Genomic DNA, 17,984 nt, shown 5'->3' on the forward strand with positions numbered 1-17,984 from the left:
ACCTCTCACATAGTTCTTAGTTCTTTAGTTTCAAGGATTGTCAAGACCAGTTGGAGTTAATCTGAACTGGCCCAATGACCACGTTGATAATGACTGTAGGACATGCTAAGGCTTTTAGGAGTCTTAGCAAAAGTGCCACTGAACAAACAAGCAAACAAGCAAACAACAAGAAAAGTTGTTTGTCCTGGGAATGACCAAAAGATTGGTACATGGAAGTAAATAACTCAGAACAGAAAGGTGATCAGTGTGTCTAAGCAGGGTCCGATGGATTCTTGCTTCTGAACAGACGAAGACAAGAACAGCCACACCTCAATCTATGGAGAGGTGACTCCCCTATGTACAACATTTTCTTGTTAACCAGGAGGGCAATATCMTTTGCTAATCAGGAAGAATGCAGAGCTGTGCTGTTTCAGGACTGCATCAAAATTTCCATGTCTATCTAGAACATGATAGCCCTGAGTATTAAATTATCTCTTCTGGCTCTGAACCCATGGGCTTTCACGTAATTAAGCAGTTTTACTTCTCTCCATGCATCTCTAGGACTGAACAATACTATGTTTCTATTACTACTACTACTGTTACTGCTGCTGCTACTGCTACTACACCATGYAGGAATCACAGTTACAAGTAGATTTTTTTTTCTACTGGGTTATGTAGACTATAAACTTTTTSTTGTTTTCAATTGAAGAAAAAGAGRCAGATGGTAAATACAGAAAGACAAAAAAATACCAGGCAACAACATGCAAGAGGGGAAATTTATCTGTAATTCTTGCTGAATAGCTGGAAAAAATTGTAATAAGGCATCCGAACCTATGTCTGRCTACTCCTGTTTTTCCCAGATGTATTAAGCAACATTCAAATGYTTTGTCTTGTTTATGAATCAGACTGCAAATATTATTTCAGTCAGAAATTGAAAATGAAACTAGGTCATCCATACAGGAACTGTAAATGCTATCCCTTCTGTGGCACTCAGGATGTAYATGTCTTTAGATGCTATTTCCTAAGCAATCAAAGGTAGTTTTGGTCCTTCATATGGAGTGACAGGAAGCAGGATACTGAAAACTTACTTGAAAAAAATAGACTCAGCTCTACATCCAACRTATGTAGCCACTCAGTTACTCTTAACATATCTGAACATCATGAGTGAAAGCTAAACACGAGATAGGGTGTTTGGTGGTACAGGTTTATGAATTGCTTTCATTTATGAACTCAGTACATACATGGAAAAGAATGCCATATTGATATCGTGCTGTCCTAATTACCAGCTCAGCCAAAATAAAATCAAGTATGAACAAAAACTTGTGCTTACAGTACTCAAAACAAACAATTTTTTTTAGGACATAGATGAAGAAATTTAAATCATTCTTAACCAATCTATCCTGACATTAAATTTAGAAAGATTCTCATTAATGGATAGAATGTTTTACTGCAGCTGGATGATATACTGCATATTTTCCTTCCATCTCATTTCTTTTTAGAAATTCTCACAAGTATAGAAAAAATACTAGAAATGAAACTACTAATCAGGGGAACTTGGTCTAGCACAACACACACACACACACACACACACACACACACAGAGTGTAGAGTTATATTTAAATGTTTATGATTGTCAACTATCAGATCAAAGTGATGTGTCTCACAGAGTTCTGTGAGGGTCAGTCCCAGGTCTTTCATAAATTTATTAGTGATCTGCGTTGCATAATCAAAAATACATATAGATGTTATGGGTGTCAAAAAGCTAAGAAATGCTAAAATGATGTAAGACAGGTTATGAATTGAAAAATGTAGTATAAATTCCTTATGAATTGGAGATACTGTCTTTAAAAAAGTGAAAGATATTTCACTAAAAAGAACTTCATGAGTTTTATATATATGACATGTATAGATATATGACAGTAATAATTGTCTGCATAGTACTTGAGTAGATCTGGATCTTCCAGTTACAGTTCTAGGTTGACAGTAAATCAGCAATATTAGGTTACCGGATATGAAGGATGGGACATTGGTAACAGTATAGCCTGCAAGACAGATAGAGATCTTCTGCTCTAATAAGGACTGTTATAGTCTCACTTGGAGTTTTATGGTTAGTTTTTAGTACTAGACTTCAAATAATAAGACCTATAAAATAATAATGCACAAAGGAGAGCTACAGTATTTATCAGAGAGTTCTAGGAAACATTCCCTAATGGAAAAGCACATACAGCTGGAGTTGTCTGATTTAAAGAGGAAGTTGGGAAAAAATGAGGTTCTTCTCAAATGTTTAAGAAATAAAGGGAAAGGGTGTAACTTGCCCTCAGTATCCATAGTAGTAAAGACAAGAAATAATGTCCTTTATTACAACAATTTAGACATTGGGCAAAGTTTTCAAAAATAGARTGATATACAGGAAAATATTACTTGGGAATTTTGTGGGGTCTCCAAGGTTCAGTCGGACTGAATAACTATGAGGAATAAAATGGATACAGGTGACTCTTTCTTGGTGATAGATGGGGGACCAATAAAAATAGCCTATATCTAGGTGCTGGTAGTTATCACAGAACTACAGATCTTGTCCTCTAAGTGGACAAGAAGAGAGCGCTGGGAGCAATACATCTGCWTTTTTATGTTCTTGACAATCCCTGTAGCATTTTCATTTGGGAGCTGGGGAAGTATGGGCAGGATCAGCAGGCTGTTATGTGATTTGAAAACTGGCTGCACAGGGTTCAAAGTGCTACAGTTAATGACTTAACATTTGGATGGCACTTGCTAAAGAGAAGACTGCCCCAGGGCTTAATACCAGGACTTACGTTATTCAATGTTTTTCAGTAACAAGCTAGATGACAAGACAGAATGCATCCTTGGCAGATTTGTGGATAACACTTAGTTAGGGAGGGTGGAAGGGCCAAATATTACATTTACTGCAGAGGGTCTTTGACAAACTTAAGAGGGTGGCTGCCTACCCCCTGAAAGAACTATTGGTCTTTCTGTATGAAGTCTCTGTGGATTTGGCCCAAGARTTGCTAATACTCCGTCCCATCCCCTATGATAGCTGAGCATCATTGGTCTTTCCTAACAGCTGAGACCCTAAAGGGGAGCCTGCAGATGTCTCCAGACCCAACCATTGAATAAAATCCTGTAAGCAATTACAGCCGAGTCCTTCCATCCAAAACAGTACAGAAACAAAGACAAGCACAACAGTGTCTGGACACACCAACACAATGTGCAGCACAATTTTCCACACTCAGCTTCCTCCAAGCACACACAGCTCAAGACAAAATTCAATATATTCCCAAGGAATACCTGTAGAAGATTCCTTATGCCGAAGACTAAGAGAATTGGCAGAGATCGATAGGAAAACTTGTCCAATGTAATTCCACAGGACCACAGAAAAGAGGTGGAGCTGATCAGTCTCTGTGATGTGAGAAACGTGATGATAGTTATTTCTTGATATGTCTTTCCAACCTTATCAATGCCCAGTATATCAGGAGACCTGTGCCTCTTCAAGTACCAGCCTAGAAARCAGAATAAACATTTAAGAGAAGTACTGAGAGAACATTTAGGTCAAGTGTTGGCTGTAGGTGCTGAGTAGCTGATTTGCTTTCTGCTACCCCTTACCCAAATTCAGGTCTAGCATAGCGTGCTACAAAGCTCTGATCTCCATGGGTTGCCCCACTGCTGGAGAACAATGTGGAGTGCCTGTTGCAGAGATCTGAATGAGTTTGTCCATTCCTAGTCTTTCCAGGGGAGGTCCAGAGCCCAGGCAGCTTTGACAACATGGGCASTTTACCTCCAGTCTCATCACATTGCCCTCTCTCTTCTCTCCCATGTCCTRAAACTGCTCCACAGAATCAACTGGGTGTGTTAATTTCTTTCCAACAGCACAAACCTAACCTCAGTAGTCCTCTAGCTTTTCCTCACAGACCACCAGGTATTCAGTGAGCCTGCCATTTCCTAAGACTGATGATCTGGGAAAGGRAGACACATATATCTTAGCAAGCTTRCAGCTTGGGCATGGTTTGATATGAATAAGGCCAGTGCAAGCAGTCTCCTCCAAGGTAGAATGGAAGAAACCACAGTCAGTACTCCAGAATCATGCTAGGCTGGCCCAGAACAGCTGTCCTGACAGCAGTTACATTCCTGTGTGTGAGAAAGCCCTACGAAGGGTGTCTTCTGGCACACACAGCATTGTTTTGAAAAGAACTCAAGTACATCTGGCCTGATGAGGAGTTGTGAGTGTTGTAGGACCACATGCACATTTGGGTGCCAYGGCCTGCTAAGGATAACATTCTTGTGGCAGTGCATGTGTAGTGTCCYTTCTTGTGATGTGCTGCTGGAGACCAGTCCTGTGACATTGCTATTTTCCATGCAGAAGCAGCACCCAGYTCCTGCTGTTTTGCAGAGCAGCATAGCAGTGACTCAAACAACCTGCAATTTCTCTTGTAGGCAGCCGGCACAGGACAAAGGAAGCCAGATGGCTTTTGGAAGATTTTGCCCCTTTGCGGATCACCCTCTTATCTGTTGGAAGCTCTGCTTTGTGCATGACAAATTACATCCTCAAAGGTCAGCCCAGGATGCTTCTTTTCTCTCTCTGCTCTCCTGAACTATCAAGAGACTCTCCAGAGCAAGGCTGCTGGTCCGTTACAGAGGCAGTTTCTTGACTCATCAGTCTGTGTGTGGTTTCTGAACCTTGCAGCAAAAGAGAGGTGAGAAATAGTTCAAAGGAGGACTGCAGCCCAACCTCCTAATCTCTGACCAAGAACAGACTTCAAAGATAAAGGTGAGGATGGGCTTCTCAGTCTACGAATGTCTCAGCTAGTCGAGCAGGAGGGGCAGAGGAAATTAGTTATCAATATGTTGATCATTGGACTAAATTCGTCACCATAGCCCCCTAAACTCATATGGATCAGTACCAAATAGATAAAGATGATTAACACACTAGGGAGCTGGTATCTGCAGAGTCCTTAAAATATTTAAATKTTAGCTGACATTGCTGGTTTTAATAAAGCAGCCTAAACTACWTTTGCAGCTATTCTACTGGTAGGAGATCCCTCCCAAACATCAAATCTCCACATGAAAATCTTGACATGGGCCCTACTGTCAAGATTAAATATTTCTATGTAGAAAATATTTCTCACCAAAATAATGCACAATGTGACAGCTACTTGATTTCAGCAAAGCAGACTGGGAATGTGACACTGAAGGCTGGATACACAGGGTGGGGGTACAGAGGATGAGGACAACAGCAGTAGACTTAGAAGCCCCGAATATGTGAAAGAAGTCAGATCTGGTGCATTTCATAATCTCAGTTACCCACAGGTAGAGACAGGTCCCAGTTCACCTCCCCTTCTTGGCCAGATTTTCAGAACAGGAAAACAATACTCTTCATCCCCCTAAAAAAGTCAGGTGTGATTTAATACATTTTCAGCATGGCAAATCAGAAGAGCATGGCAAGAGTGCAAAATTGGGGTCTCTACAATCTGTCTCTCCTACAAAGAAAAGATCTCAAATCCCTAATGTCTTTGAAAGGGAGAGAGAATATTTTGAACAGAAAGTAGTACACCASCTCTCAAAGAGTGGACAGTGCAAGGAAAACTGAAAACAACCCAGTCCTCACACAATATCTGAAACCAGTAGTTTGACAAATATGATCTCCTTTCCAGAATCAAAAGCACCTTGATTCTGCTTATTGTGAGTCTTTCCTTAGTCTACATATGTGYTAATGTATAAGATGTGCTCTTGCTACGGCTCTGTCATGAATAAGTGTGGGAGAGAAAGTTGTAGGAAGGAAAGAGTAATGAAATGTCAAGTTCTGTTGCTAGACATTAGTAAGTGAGGAAAAGAAGCAGGTACARGCAGTCCAGGAGACTCCTGTAGTGTATTGATGATAACTTCTTGACACAGGTAATGGAGGACCTTATGAGGAAGGGTGTCCTTCTGGACCTTGTCCTAATCAACAAAGGAACTGGTTAGCGATGWGAAGGTTGGGGGCAGCCTTGGCTGCAGTGACCACAAGAYGRGGGAGTTCAGCATTCTGCATGGAAGAAACAAGGTGATAAGGAGGATTGCAACCCTRGACTTCAGGAGAGCAGRCTTTGGCCTCTTCAGAGACCTACTTAGAKGAATCCCATGGGTTMAGGCCTAGAAGAAAGGGGGGTCCAGGAGAGCTGGCTATTATTCAAGCATGACTTCCTCCAARCTCGAGTGGTGCATCCCAAGGAGAAAGAGGTCCAGCAAAGGAGGCAGGAGACCTGCATGGATGAGAAAGGAGCTCCTGACAAAACTCAGACAGAAGAGGAAAGTACCCAGAATGTGGAAGAGTGGACAGACCGCTTGGGAGGAATATAGCAACGTTGTCAGAATATGCAGAGATACAATGAGGAAGGCTAAGGCCCATTTGGAATTAAGTCTGGCAAGGGATGTCAAGRACAACAAGAAGGGCTTCTTCAAATACATCAGTAGCAAGATGAAGACTGGGGTGGKGACCCTGTTGATRAAACTRCTGAATGGGGCAGGGGCCCTCRTGATGARGGATGMAGAGAAGGTGGAATTACTGAATGCCTTCTTTGCTCCAGTCTTCACTGCTAAGGGCAGCCCTCAAGAATCCCAGAGYCTGGTGACRAGAGAGAAAGTATGGAGAAAGGAAGACTTTCCTTTGGTCAAGAAGGATAGGATTAGAGATCTTCTAGGCCAACTTGACATCCACAARTCTGCRGGCTCTGATGAGATGCACCYAWGAGTACTGAGGGAGCTGGTGGATGTTGTTGCCAGGTCACTCTCCATCATCTTTGAAAGGTTGTGAAGAACTGGAGAGGTGCCTGWGGACTGGAATAAAGCCAGTGTCATTCCTGTTTTCAAAAAGGGCAAGAAGGAGGACCCAGGAAACTCTAGGCCAGTCAGSCTCACCTTCAYCCCTGGAAAGGTAATGGAACAGCTCATCCTGGATGTCATCTCCAGACATATGGAGGAAAAGAAGGGGTARTCAGCATGGATTCACCAAGGGGAAATCCTGCTTAACCAATCTGATAACCTTTTATGATGACATGACTGGCTGGGCAGATGAGGGAAAAGCAGTGGACGTTATGTACCTTGACTTCAGCAAGACTTTTGACACTGTCTCCCATAACATCCTCCCAGATAAGMTCAGGAAGTGTGGATTAGATGAGTGGATGGTGAGKTGGGTTGAGAACTAGGTGAAAGGCAGAGCTCAGAGGGTTKTCATCAGTGGGGCAGAGACTAGTTGGAGGCTTGTAGCTAGTGGAGTTYCCMAGGGCTCAGTGCTGGGTCCATCCTGTTMAGTTTCTTCATCAATGACCTGGATGAGGGGAYGGAGTGCCTCCTCAGCAGCTTTGCCAATGACACCAAGYTGGRAGGARTGGCTGAYACACCTGAGGGCTGTGCTGCCATTCAGAGAGACCTGGACAGGCTGGAGARTTGGGTAGAGAGGAACCTCTTGAGGTTCAACAAAAAGAAGTGCAGGGTCCTGCACCTAGGGAGGAATAATCCCATGTACCAGTACAARCTGAGGGTCTGACCTGCTGGAGAGCAGCTCTGCAGAGAATGACCTGGGAGTGCTGGTAGATGACAAACTGACTATGAGCCAGCAATGTGCCCTTGTGACCAGGAAGGCCAATGGTYTCCTGGGGTGCATTAGGMAGAGTGTTGCCAGCAGGTYGAGGGARGTGATCMTGCCCCTCYMCTCAGYCCTGGTGAGGCCTCATCTTGAGTACTGTGTCCAGTTCTGGGCTCCCCAGKACAAGAGWGACATGGAGCTRCTGGAGAGAGTCCAGCGTAGGGCTACAAAGATGATCAGAGGGCTGGAGCATCTGCCCTATGAGGAACGACTGCGAGAGCTGGGCCAGTTTGGCCTACAGAAGAGAAGATTGAGGGGGGATCTTATCAATGGCTAGAAGTACCTGAAGGGAGGGTGTCAAGGAGATGGGGGCAAACTCTTTTCAGTTGTCCCGTGTGACAGGACAAGAGGCAATGAGCAGAAATTGAAGCACAGGAAGTTCTGCCTGACTGTGAGGGGGAATTTCTTCATTGTGCGAGTGACAGAGCACTGGCACAGGTTGCCCAGAGAGGTTGTGGAGTCTCTTTCTCTGGAGATCTTCAAGGCCCACCTGGATGCAACCCTGTCTAACATGCTCTAGGTCACCCTGCTTGAGGGGGGGGGGGCGTTGACTAGATGATCTCCAGAGGTCTCTTCCAACCTTACTGATTCTGTGATTCTGTGAAATCATAAGGGAAGAAAATACTCTGGAACCCTTCTCTTGATAGCAACAGCAGAAAAGCCTTAAACTTGTTTACAGTTTTGTGACTTGTCAGTTCTGTGTAAAYAGGAACTGTGGGAAGCCTAAGAAATATATGTATATATATATATATGTGTATGTATATATATACATATAGATGTGTATATATATTTATATGTATTTTTTCCCCCAGCCTCAGCAGCAGACACGGTTCACCTCTTCACTCCTCTCATGTAGAGGAAAGGAGGTATGAATAAGACTACAACATATGTATCRATACCTTGCCTGACCTAGGGATACCGCAGTAACCCTGTACTCAGTAATCACAGTTGTTACAGCTTGCATAAAAACTGTGACAGCCTCTGCTAGATGAACCACCTAACAGAGCTGACTCGAAGGGTACAGTGAGGGATGGTGCATTTTGGAAGGCATAAAAAGCAAAAGTTGTTCATCTATTTCTTAGTTTGCTGCTTTTCTGAAATGATGTGTATTAACAAGGTGGAAGAACCATTTAATCTAAAGCATGCCCTCTTTCCTTCTTAAAAGAAGATATAGATATGCTATTTGACAATGAATAAGTTTATGGATAGCAGTATACAAGGTATGAGGACAATAAGTTCCTCTTTAGATTTCTAACATGAACACAGAGAACAAAAATTTTCWTTAGTTTTATGATGGAATTTAATTTCACTAATTAAGTACACTGAAGGGAACTAATCTTTCCCACTTTAGGAGTTTGAAGTRCAATAGAGATAAACTGTATATTATACAATCTAATACGACACAATTTGAAAAAGTGCATACAGAAATTATGCTTGCAGTTTTGAAATAAAAGGGAAGAAGAAATTTGAAGTTGAAAAATTATAATTCAGGTTTTCAGAACAGTTGAAAATTCCATCTAGCAATGTTTATGTGTAARTTCAGTGGTTTCTGAATCTCAGGATATCCTTATGCTATAACATTTGCAATATCTTTAGCCAAGGATTGCTCCTCAGTTGCATACATATTAATTCACAACCTCACCCCTTTCCAGTATACCTTTTCAGCCACATAGCAGCAGCTAAAAATTGAAAAGCCTGATCTGCAAYAGAAAAGGAAGGTGATTTACTTAGTGGTTAATGTAGCAGAAACTTAAATCAGTAGTTATACTAATGTACTTACTGCAAAGGATAAAAAAAATCTATTCTGACTTCTAGTTAGTATGTACTTACAGACTCATGCTTGCTTATCTAAAGTTTTGAAGAGTGTCAGAGTACCCATTTTAGAAATGGGAGATAAAAAAAGCATATATATTTATAATATATATATATATTATATATACATAAATAGATATGCTTTACAGATACATATATCTGTGTGTATATAACAGAGCCTTGAGGGAAAGCAAATCAAAATAAGAAATCAGAACAAGAAGAAAATAACGTTAATTAAAAGTAATTCAAACAAACATCAGTCGTTGCAAGAAAATAAAAAATACACAAATAGGGAGATAAGATTAAATAAATAAGAGCTAAGTAAAAAATATCYCTTCCAGCTGTTATGAACATATATCTAATTAGATTTTGTTTTGTCAATAAGTTTTTGCTTTACTTGACAAACTTTGCAGTCTCAGCAGAGAGCTTTAACAGCTAACTGCAAGCGGGAAGCGAACACAAAGCAGGCAACGTTCTGTCACCCTTTGTGACGAATACAGAGACAATGGCGGGAACCCCTCCCCCGTCTCGCGCAGTCCCCAACCAGGTCGGCTCCCACCCACTAAATACCGCCGCGCGCCACCCCTCCCGGAACACTCGTCTCCGGCAGCGCAGGCAGCAGCATGTCCGGCAGAGGCAAGGGCGGGAAGGGGCTCGGCAAGGGGGGCGCCAAGCGCCACCGCAAGGTGCTGCGCGACAACATCCAGGGCATCACCAAGCCGGCCATCCGGCGCCTGGCGCGGCGCGGCGGCGTGAAGCGCATCTCGGGGCTCATCTACGAGGAGACGCGCGGCGTGCTCAAGGTGTTCCTGGAGAACGTGATCCGCGACGCCGTCACGTACACGGAGCACGCCAAGCGCAAGACGGTCACGGCCATGGACGTGGTGTACGCCCTGAAGCGCCAGGGTCGCACCCTCTACGGCTTCGGCGGCTGAAGCTCTTCTTTTGCCTCTGCACGATCTCGATAACCCAAAGGCTCTTCTAAGAGCCACCCACTTGACCTAGAAAAGAGCTGTATTACTTCAGCTAGATACAAAGAAAGCAATTGCTACTGTTTTTGTCAATGATACGTAACTTTCATTTGTAAATTACTATATAGCTAGTTTTTGTAACAGAGAAGCACTTAGCGATTGTCTTTGTTGCTTTTATGTTAGAGACTCCTGCTGAAGTAAACTCACAAATACACAAAGCTATTGATTTCACCACCGACTGTGTAAGGCGAGTCTGTAAGCAATCCAGGACCTTTTTTCTAGTTATCTTCCTGAGAAATCGGGTTGAATACCAAAACGGAGAGTGATACCTGTGAGTGGGTGCGTCGGATCGGCTATGAGTCTGTATGCCGATCCTTTCACCTCTGTTAATGTTGGTGGCTCTCTTCACTCACGTCTTTGCAGCCATGTTTATGTCAGCGATCGTTGTGCTGCCTCTMGCGAAACGAAAATGTGCGGGGGAAGGCGGTTTCAGAGCTGCTCGGTCCCAGAGCTCCTCTTCGCCATAGTCTAAACACCAGAATAGTTCCCATTTCTCTGAAAGTCGTTTTAAGAAAAGGTCTGTTATCGCCTGTGCTGCCCGAGATTTCAAATTTAAAGGAGTTTGTTCCAGTCGAGAGCTCAGTCGGATTTTCCTATTCCATTTCGATACCCGTCTTCTCATCGTCTGAAAGCCATTTTCTACTCGGACTTAAGGATATCTCGCCTGGTGGGGGGAGAGGGAGAGAAATAAGAAGGTGGAAAACTCCAGGACTACAAAGTCTGACTTCAATATCGTTAACATGGGAATAGCTTTAATGCTGAAGCAGTTRCAAAGTAGTTGAAAATACTACTCTTAAGTATTAGTGTGTCGCTCGGAATTTATACCTTTTGGTAAGCAGCTAGCTTGCCAGCTACACTTTTACTTTCTAATGGTTCGTTACTGAAGCGTTCCTTTGTGAGGAAGGGTACTTTCTACGTATTCTCATTAATAAACATCCTTAGAATGTTTGTTTATTTTTCTTAAAGTCCAAGTCTTGTGCGAGTAGAAAGAAAATAAAAGCATCTGTAAGCATCCAAGGAGGCGTGATTGCAAATTACCATCTTCTGTTRTGAAGAATTAAATTTCATTACAGATTTTTATCTTCAAGATACAGTGCAAAAATCGCGGTAAGAAACGGACACAAAAAGAGAAGAGTGGTGAGAGCAGGGCATGGCGCGGGGGAGGGGGGGAGGCGATGGTGATGAGGACCGTTGGAAGTTGGCAAACAGGCGGGCTTCYGAGGCGGGCTTTTCGAATTTGAAAGTATCCAATAATAGCGGCTCGCCGCCTCCAGCCAATCAAGGAGGAGAACACGCTATAAGAGTCGCCAGGGCGACAGTGGAGCGTCCATTGTGTGAAGCCGGTTCTGAGGAGCAGACGGTGYCCTCTGAGCGATGGCKCGCACGAARCAGACGGCGCGGAAGTCGACGGGCGGGAAGGCGCCGCGCAAGCAGCTGGCCACCAAGGCGGCCCGCAAGAGCGCGCCGGCCACGGGCGGCGTGAAGAAGCCGCACCGCTACCGGCCCGGCACGGTGGCGCTGCGCGAGATCCGGCGCTACCAGAAGTCMACGGAGCTGCTGATCCGCAAGCTGCCCTTCCAGCGCCTGGTGCGCGAGATCGCGCAGGACTTCAAGACGGACCTGCGCTTCCAGAGCTCGGCCGTCATGGCGCTGCAGGAGGCGAGCGAGGCCTACCTGGTGGGGCTCTTCGAGGACACCAACCTGTGCGCCATCCACGCCAAGCGCGTCACCATCATGCCCAAGGACATCCAGCTGGCCCGCCGCATCCGTGGCGAGCGCGCCTGAGGCTCCTGCTGCCGCCTGCCCGGTCCCGAGCTCCATCCCTGCACCCTAAAGGCTCTTTTAAGAGCCACCAGATTGCCACTGGAGAGAGCTGTGACACAGTCGTATTCGGTTGTTCCAAGGAAGAGTATATCCTAATTTCCTTAAAGGTATTTTTTTTTGGGGGGGGGAAGATTGACACTTAAAAGTGTTTGTACTCTAGCATACAGTTATTTTCACTTTAGCTGTTTTCATAATATTCATCTTGCATTGAAACGTTTTTGAAATGAAATGCAAAGCTCATRTTTATAAAATCTTTAAAGGTTGTACTATTTACTTCTTGAGTAGAAAATTCTGACACTTTTAGTGAGCTTAGGACGGTTTTGCTGTATTGAGTGCATTATTTGTGTACAAAATAGAAAACAAGTTTTCAGAGAAGGTGAATGAATAATGTTTTAATTTAATGAGTACTCGCAGGACCGTGACTTTCACTTTAAAATCAGAAGCTAACATTTTTATTTTCCCTATTTCTCCCATTTTATTTCGTTAAAATCTGGATTAATTTTGCAAGTGTTATGTCCCTGTCGTTTCCCAAGGAATATTCTTACTCKTAAGCTATGTGGTAAGTGTAATTGGAGGAACCACCTGGAAAATAAATTTTGAAAAGCTTATTATTATGGGGAAAATGGACATAAATTTACTCGGTCATTGCTCTTATTAGGAAAAGAGTACAAAATAYACTAAAAACTACTGTGCTGTGTGTGTCAGATGAATAGGGCTAAAGTGCTGAGAAAATAAGGGTGAGGTGTATTAGTTTTAGTAAGGAGCAAAAGAAATGGTTCTGGCTGGCCTGGGCTTGCATTTTAGTTTWGCTTTTTGGCTTCCAGGAAACTTCATCAGAGCAGAGGGTAGAAGAGAGATTGGAAAAAAACAAAGTAGTGAGTGATCCTCAGTCGCGTCTCCGCACTCCCCCCGTTCGCCGCCTCTCCAGCGCCCGTTTAGGGGAAGTTTAATGGCCTTTGTTCGGGAGCGCAATAGCCCGGGGCAAGGAAAGTGCTACCGAGCCTCGGCGGCTGGGGAGAGGAGAGGTGCTGTGGGGAACAGGCGTCAGCGCTGAGAACGGAGCACAGAGAAGCGCTGTGTTTGTGACGCGAAAGTGAAGAGAGTGCCGGGGAAATACACGCAGAAGTATGAGAAGATTGACATTTAGCAGCGCTTAGTTTATTCAAAAGGCTTCTGAAGGTATGAAATGACCTTTAGTTCCCTTTAATTTTCTAGCTGATTGTACTGTGTATTGGAGACTAGCTATCTGAAGTCTTAAAGAGGCCACCTTTTCTACATCCTCATGATCTTGCTTTGTTAGGCACCATCCCTTTCTCTGCCCTTGGCAATGTAGTCTGGCTTTCCAATGTGCTGCTGTAAAGGTCATCCAAACTAGTCTGAAATGGTCGGATACTTGAGTGAGACACACAGGGAGCCCTGGATGAGTTCGATAGTGTTACTAAACAGTACACGGAGAAAAACATTGGTAGTTACAAGAAATATTCATAGCGTAACTCCACAGGTTGTGAAAGAAAGGAGAGTAGAAAACAGGGAGGCCCCTGTTATTGTATGCAAGACATGAGATAGTGGTACTTGCTATATCGTATATTACAACACTTCCCCTGTTCAAAAAGTTCTAGTTCATCATTTTATGAAAATGTCTGGAAGAGAAAAACATAAGAATGTTTTTTTTTTCCTTAAAAATAATCCCAGAATGGGCAGATATGTGACATAATTTATCCCTTACCTGAATGTTATTTTAGGAATATCCTAGACCTCACAAAGTTCTTTTCTATAACATTTCTCGTGTGTATATACAATATACATATGCACATAGACTCTATACATATATATAAAGCAATTTTCTTTCACACAGATTTTGTTCCCTGTAGACATCCATCCACCTCCTTTCCTTTTCCAGACAGTCTCCCTCCAACATTTACTAGGGTTTCTCTCTCTGCCTGTGTGTATGTGGTTTTAGCAACACTATACGGTAATGTTGTGGAAAATCTAGGGAGGATTATACTCATCAGCCACCATAACAGGGTCTGACTCCAGATTCTCGCTGATTCCAGAAATTCAGAGCCAAACTAAAGCAAAATAAAGTTTAATAGCACATGAACAATGATTACAGCTCAACCTGAGTGCCTCTAAAGAGGCACCCAAAACACARAAATTCCTGGGCAATTACACCCTTACAATCTAAATCCTTTGTCCTTCACATGATAGTTCAGAGCCAGTAATATTAGCATTTGGGGACTTCAAGCTCCCAGTTGGTCTCTTCTGTAGTTTCCAGGTATGTTCTTTACTTCTCATCTCACTCCTGAATAGTTGTTGATGGCTCTTTTTACTCCCCTATTTTCTCCCTCATAACCAGTCTTTGTGGTTAGTTCTTCCCTGCATTATCTGTCCAGCCCTTCTACTTCCTTATCTTATGGTTATCTTATCATATGGTTCMTTTGTTTCTTTCTTCCCTCTCCTAGGTTAAAGTCCATCTCCCTGCTGCTGCTCATTAATGCTGAACTGCTTATCTCTCTGTGGTAGATCCAATGAAGAAGGATACTCCAAATCTTCACATCGATAAAATAGAAGTACTCCTACTGCAACAGCACAAAAACTTTGCCAGTAAGTGTAACTTGGAAACAATTATAATTTTCAAATTAACTATCCATCTCGGTATACACTAAGACTTTAGATTGTAGGCTACATTCTTTTCTACTTGCGATTTTTCACGTTGGCAGTAAACTATTGACTGAAACGACTTAAACTTGTTAATAAGCTCGACTTTGAAGTTAGGGAAGGTTAAAAAATGACTAAACTATCATACTCATTACACCTGTAATTAAATGAAAAGGTCACAAGGGTGAACAAAAAGGATGTTATTGAAACAGATACCGGTGAGATTTTTCCAGTTTGGATGCCTGGCGTGCACATGCACCACAAAGAGCCTGCACTGACACAGGTCTTTGTCAGTGCACTCAAAAGAGGATGAGAAATTATTCATTATGATTGATAATTAGTTAAAAAAAGAATTATTTGTGTCCTCAGGTCTTATATTGGTGCTATCTAATAAAATTGTGAAAAAAGACTTCCTGACACCTCTGCATGCTAAGAAGGTGGTATTTATTAGAATAAGCCAGAATTCTGGGTTTTTACAAAAATCTAGACCAACAGAAATAGTAGAAAGAAGAACACAACTTATGTTACTATCTCCTAAGTCTTGGGAGAACACAGAACTCTCGAGGCATATCTGCAGGTTTCTTTCACCCTTGAAAATGGAAGTCTCATTTCACATCATACTACCTCTCAGGAAAAACCTTGACGAAGAGAAATCTTCCTGATGTAGCCTGCTATAAAACTTAAATTCCAAAACCTTCCAACAGTAGTCCAGATACTTTTTGCTTTGCCTTTTATTTATTTTTTATTTTTTTACTGTAATCTAATAGGAACTCAGAAAAAGCTTTTACAATATGTACAAATAAACAGGGATGAAATCTATCTATAAAAGACTGTAGACACTCTGCTTTAAAGACATAACCCCAACAAAAGGTGTATCCCATAGAGCTATTCAATTCATTACTTGATAACATTGCTCAACTCTTTCCTTCCTCTATAACATTTGGGTTTCCTTTCTTTGGGAGAAAAAAGGGGGTACAGTAGAAAGAAAAGAGTTTTGACAACTCAGTGAATCCCTAAGGGTAGCCATCAKATGATCATTAGCTGGGGAAGTGCAAGTGAGAATATAAATATATAGACATCAATTATTGGAAGAATATACAACTTTCCCCTGTAAGATTTGTATAAAGCATGCCTATAAACAAAAGTCAACTTAAAATACTCAGGAAAATGTATAATCTATTTTTCCATAGTTGTTCAGCTTTATTACCAATGATAACAACAAATTTGATATTTATTCATGTGTCAGCTCCTTTGAACTGTAATTTCTTGGTCAACATGATCTCCTGTAAAATCAAGTTTGGTGATTAATTACCAGGTGAAGGCCCCTTCCCTCCTTGTGTGTGTATGTGTCACTAAGACAGGAAGGCTCATCACTCTTCTTCATGGTCATCGTCGGAGGTATCGCTCTTTTTGAAATAGGCCTTACTGATGTCCTTACAAATGCTTGAGGAAGAGCAGCAGCACTTTAAAAACAAACTGYCTTAGCAGAGTTCAACAGTAACAGGACAGATTTCCCTTCTTGCTGAGCACAGCGAAGGKAAAGCACAGTGCTACTGGGGCTTTGGGCCCGTCCCAAGCAATGTCACTCCTGCCCCACCACCCTGTGAGCTGAAATGTGTTTCAAGTTATGCATAGTCACAGCCAGGTAAAAATCCTCCCTTCTAGCTAGTGCTGTCTGCTGACCACACTTGAATTAATACAATAGCTTCTGCAAATAGGTACAAGTGAAATCTGTGTTTGTCAAATAACAATTTTAAAAATCTAGTCTTCATCTGAAACTGTCTGGAGCTAGTCACTCAGCATAACTTGCTAAGCATAGTGGCTAAATTTGCTGAAGCCCTAGTCTGCAAGCTGTGAACTTTTCACCTAGTTAAGTAAAAGGGGGTTGGAGATGGATCCAGCTGGAAATACAAGGAAATCACAACTGACAACGGAGGCTRCAGAGATAAGAGAAGAAATGGGCTGACTAAAGGGAATGAAGGGACCCAAAGAAACAGGGGAAGACCACAGACCTGAATGTTATAATTGGTCTGAACYGTCACACGAGGGGCAGGAAACCTAGACTGTAAGGGTATAATAACCCAGGAATTTATTTGTTCGGGGCCCCTCTGGAAGCACCCAGCTTGAGCTGTAATTACTGCACACGTACCATTAAAACTTACTTTGCTCTAATTTGGATTTGAACTTTTGTCTTGGCAGAAACCTAGGGTCAGATCCTGTTATGATGGCCAGCAAGCCTAATTTTCCATAAAACTTCCCTCAATGTGTTTTAAAGATGCTTTTTGTACCTCTTCAGTGTTTGCTTCTGTGCTTGTGTATAAGCATCCTTCTCACTGTAACTTCCCTGCTCTGCAATTCACTGAGATGTATTGCAAACATTAAGGGGGAATTAAAAGCATTCCAGAGAATTTCAGAGCAGGGAATTCACAGTTGGAGGGTGGGGAAAGATATTGATACACAGGCAGAAAAGAAAGGAGGGAAAAAAAAAAAAAGCCAGGGCTACACATTAAATGCTATAGTGTGGGGAAAAAGAAAGTCAAAGGGGGGATGAGGAAAATAAAACCCAGTGAAGAAAAGGAATATAATTATTCATAAAAAGGGCAGGGAGGGGAAGGGAAGTAGCAGATTTAAGTTTGCTGGGAAAGGGTAGGAGCACTGCACACTGCTTCTAAACCATGGTAGCTTAAAAATGCTACAGCTCTTTTCATTGTGTATGGAGTGGCTCTTAAAAGAGCCTTTGGGTCTGTGTAAGCTGCCTCGGTGCCTGCCAGCACCACGGGGCGGGGGTGGTGGTGGGAGGTACAGGAGCCTCAGGCACGCTCRCCACGGATGCGGCGGGCCAGCTGGATGTCCTTGGGCATGATGGTGACGCGCTTGGCGTGGATGGCGCACAGGTTGGTGTCCTCGAAGAGCCCCACCAGGTAGGCCTCGCTCGCCTCCTGCAGCGCCATGACGGCCGAGCTCTGGAAGCGCAGGTCCGTCTTGAAGTCCTGCGCGATCTCGCGCACCAGGCGCTGGAAGGGCAGCTTGCGGATCAGCAGCTCCGT

At 42.9% G+C, this 17,984-nt stretch overlaps 4 protein-coding genes across 4 annotated transcripts in view; 3 read left to right on the forward strand and 1 right to left on the reverse strand.

Moving 5' to 3' along the window:
• The first annotated feature begins 7,140 nt into the window (after positions 1 to 7,140).
• On the forward strand, positions 7,141 to 7,889 carry LOC146586484 (uncharacterized). The gene is given in 3 exon segments (XM_085321308.1): positions 7,141 to 7,151; positions 7,279 to 7,504; positions 7,506 to 7,889. Coding segments are annotated over 3 exon segments (621 nt in total).
• A 2,140-nt stretch (positions 7,890 to 10,029) lies between these two features.
• LOC146586485 (histone H4) lies at positions 10,030 to 10,468 on the forward strand. The gene has a single exon (XM_085321224.1). The coding sequence runs from the start codon at positions 10,048 to 10,050 to the stop codon at positions 10,357 to 10,359; it is 312 nt and encodes a 103-aa protein (XP_085177350.1). The 5' UTR covers positions 10,030 to 10,047; the 3' UTR covers positions 10,360 to 10,468.
• A 1,308-nt stretch (positions 10,469 to 11,776) lies between these two features.
• Positions 11,777 to 12,280, forward strand: LOC146586486 (histone H3). The gene has a single exon (XM_085321381.1). It carries the CDS (start codon positions 11,830 to 11,832, stop codon positions 12,238 to 12,240), a length of 411 nt encoding a protein of 136 aa, XP_085177507.1. The 5' UTR covers positions 11,777 to 11,829; the 3' UTR covers positions 12,241 to 12,280.
• Positions 12,281 to 17,677: 5,397 nt separating this feature from the next.
• LOC146586487 (histone H3-like) overlaps positions 17,678 to 17,984 on the reverse strand; it is a 1,804-nt gene continuing 1,497 nt past the window's right edge. Inside the window, exon 2 of the mRNA XM_085321309.1 lies at positions 17,678 to 17,978. Coding sequence (XP_085177435.1) covers positions 17,748 to 17,978 — 231 coding nt within the window. The 3' untranslated portion in view covers positions 17,678 to 17,747. The remainder of the gene's footprint in view (positions 17,979 to 17,984) is intronic.

Source organism: Rhea americana, unplaced genomic scaffold, assembly GCF_003343005.1.
Source record: "Rhea americana isolate MKP2758 unplaced genomic scaffold, rheAme1 scaffold_69, whole genome shotgun sequence".
Lineage (NCBI taxonomy): Eukaryota > Metazoa > Chordata > Aves > Rheiformes > Rheidae > Rhea > Rhea americana.

Coding starts and splice junctions, on each gene's coding strand:
- LOC146586485 (XM_085321224.1), top strand. CDS start 10,048: ATGTCCGGCAGAGGCAAGGGCGGGAAGGGGCTCGGCAAGGGGGGCGCC.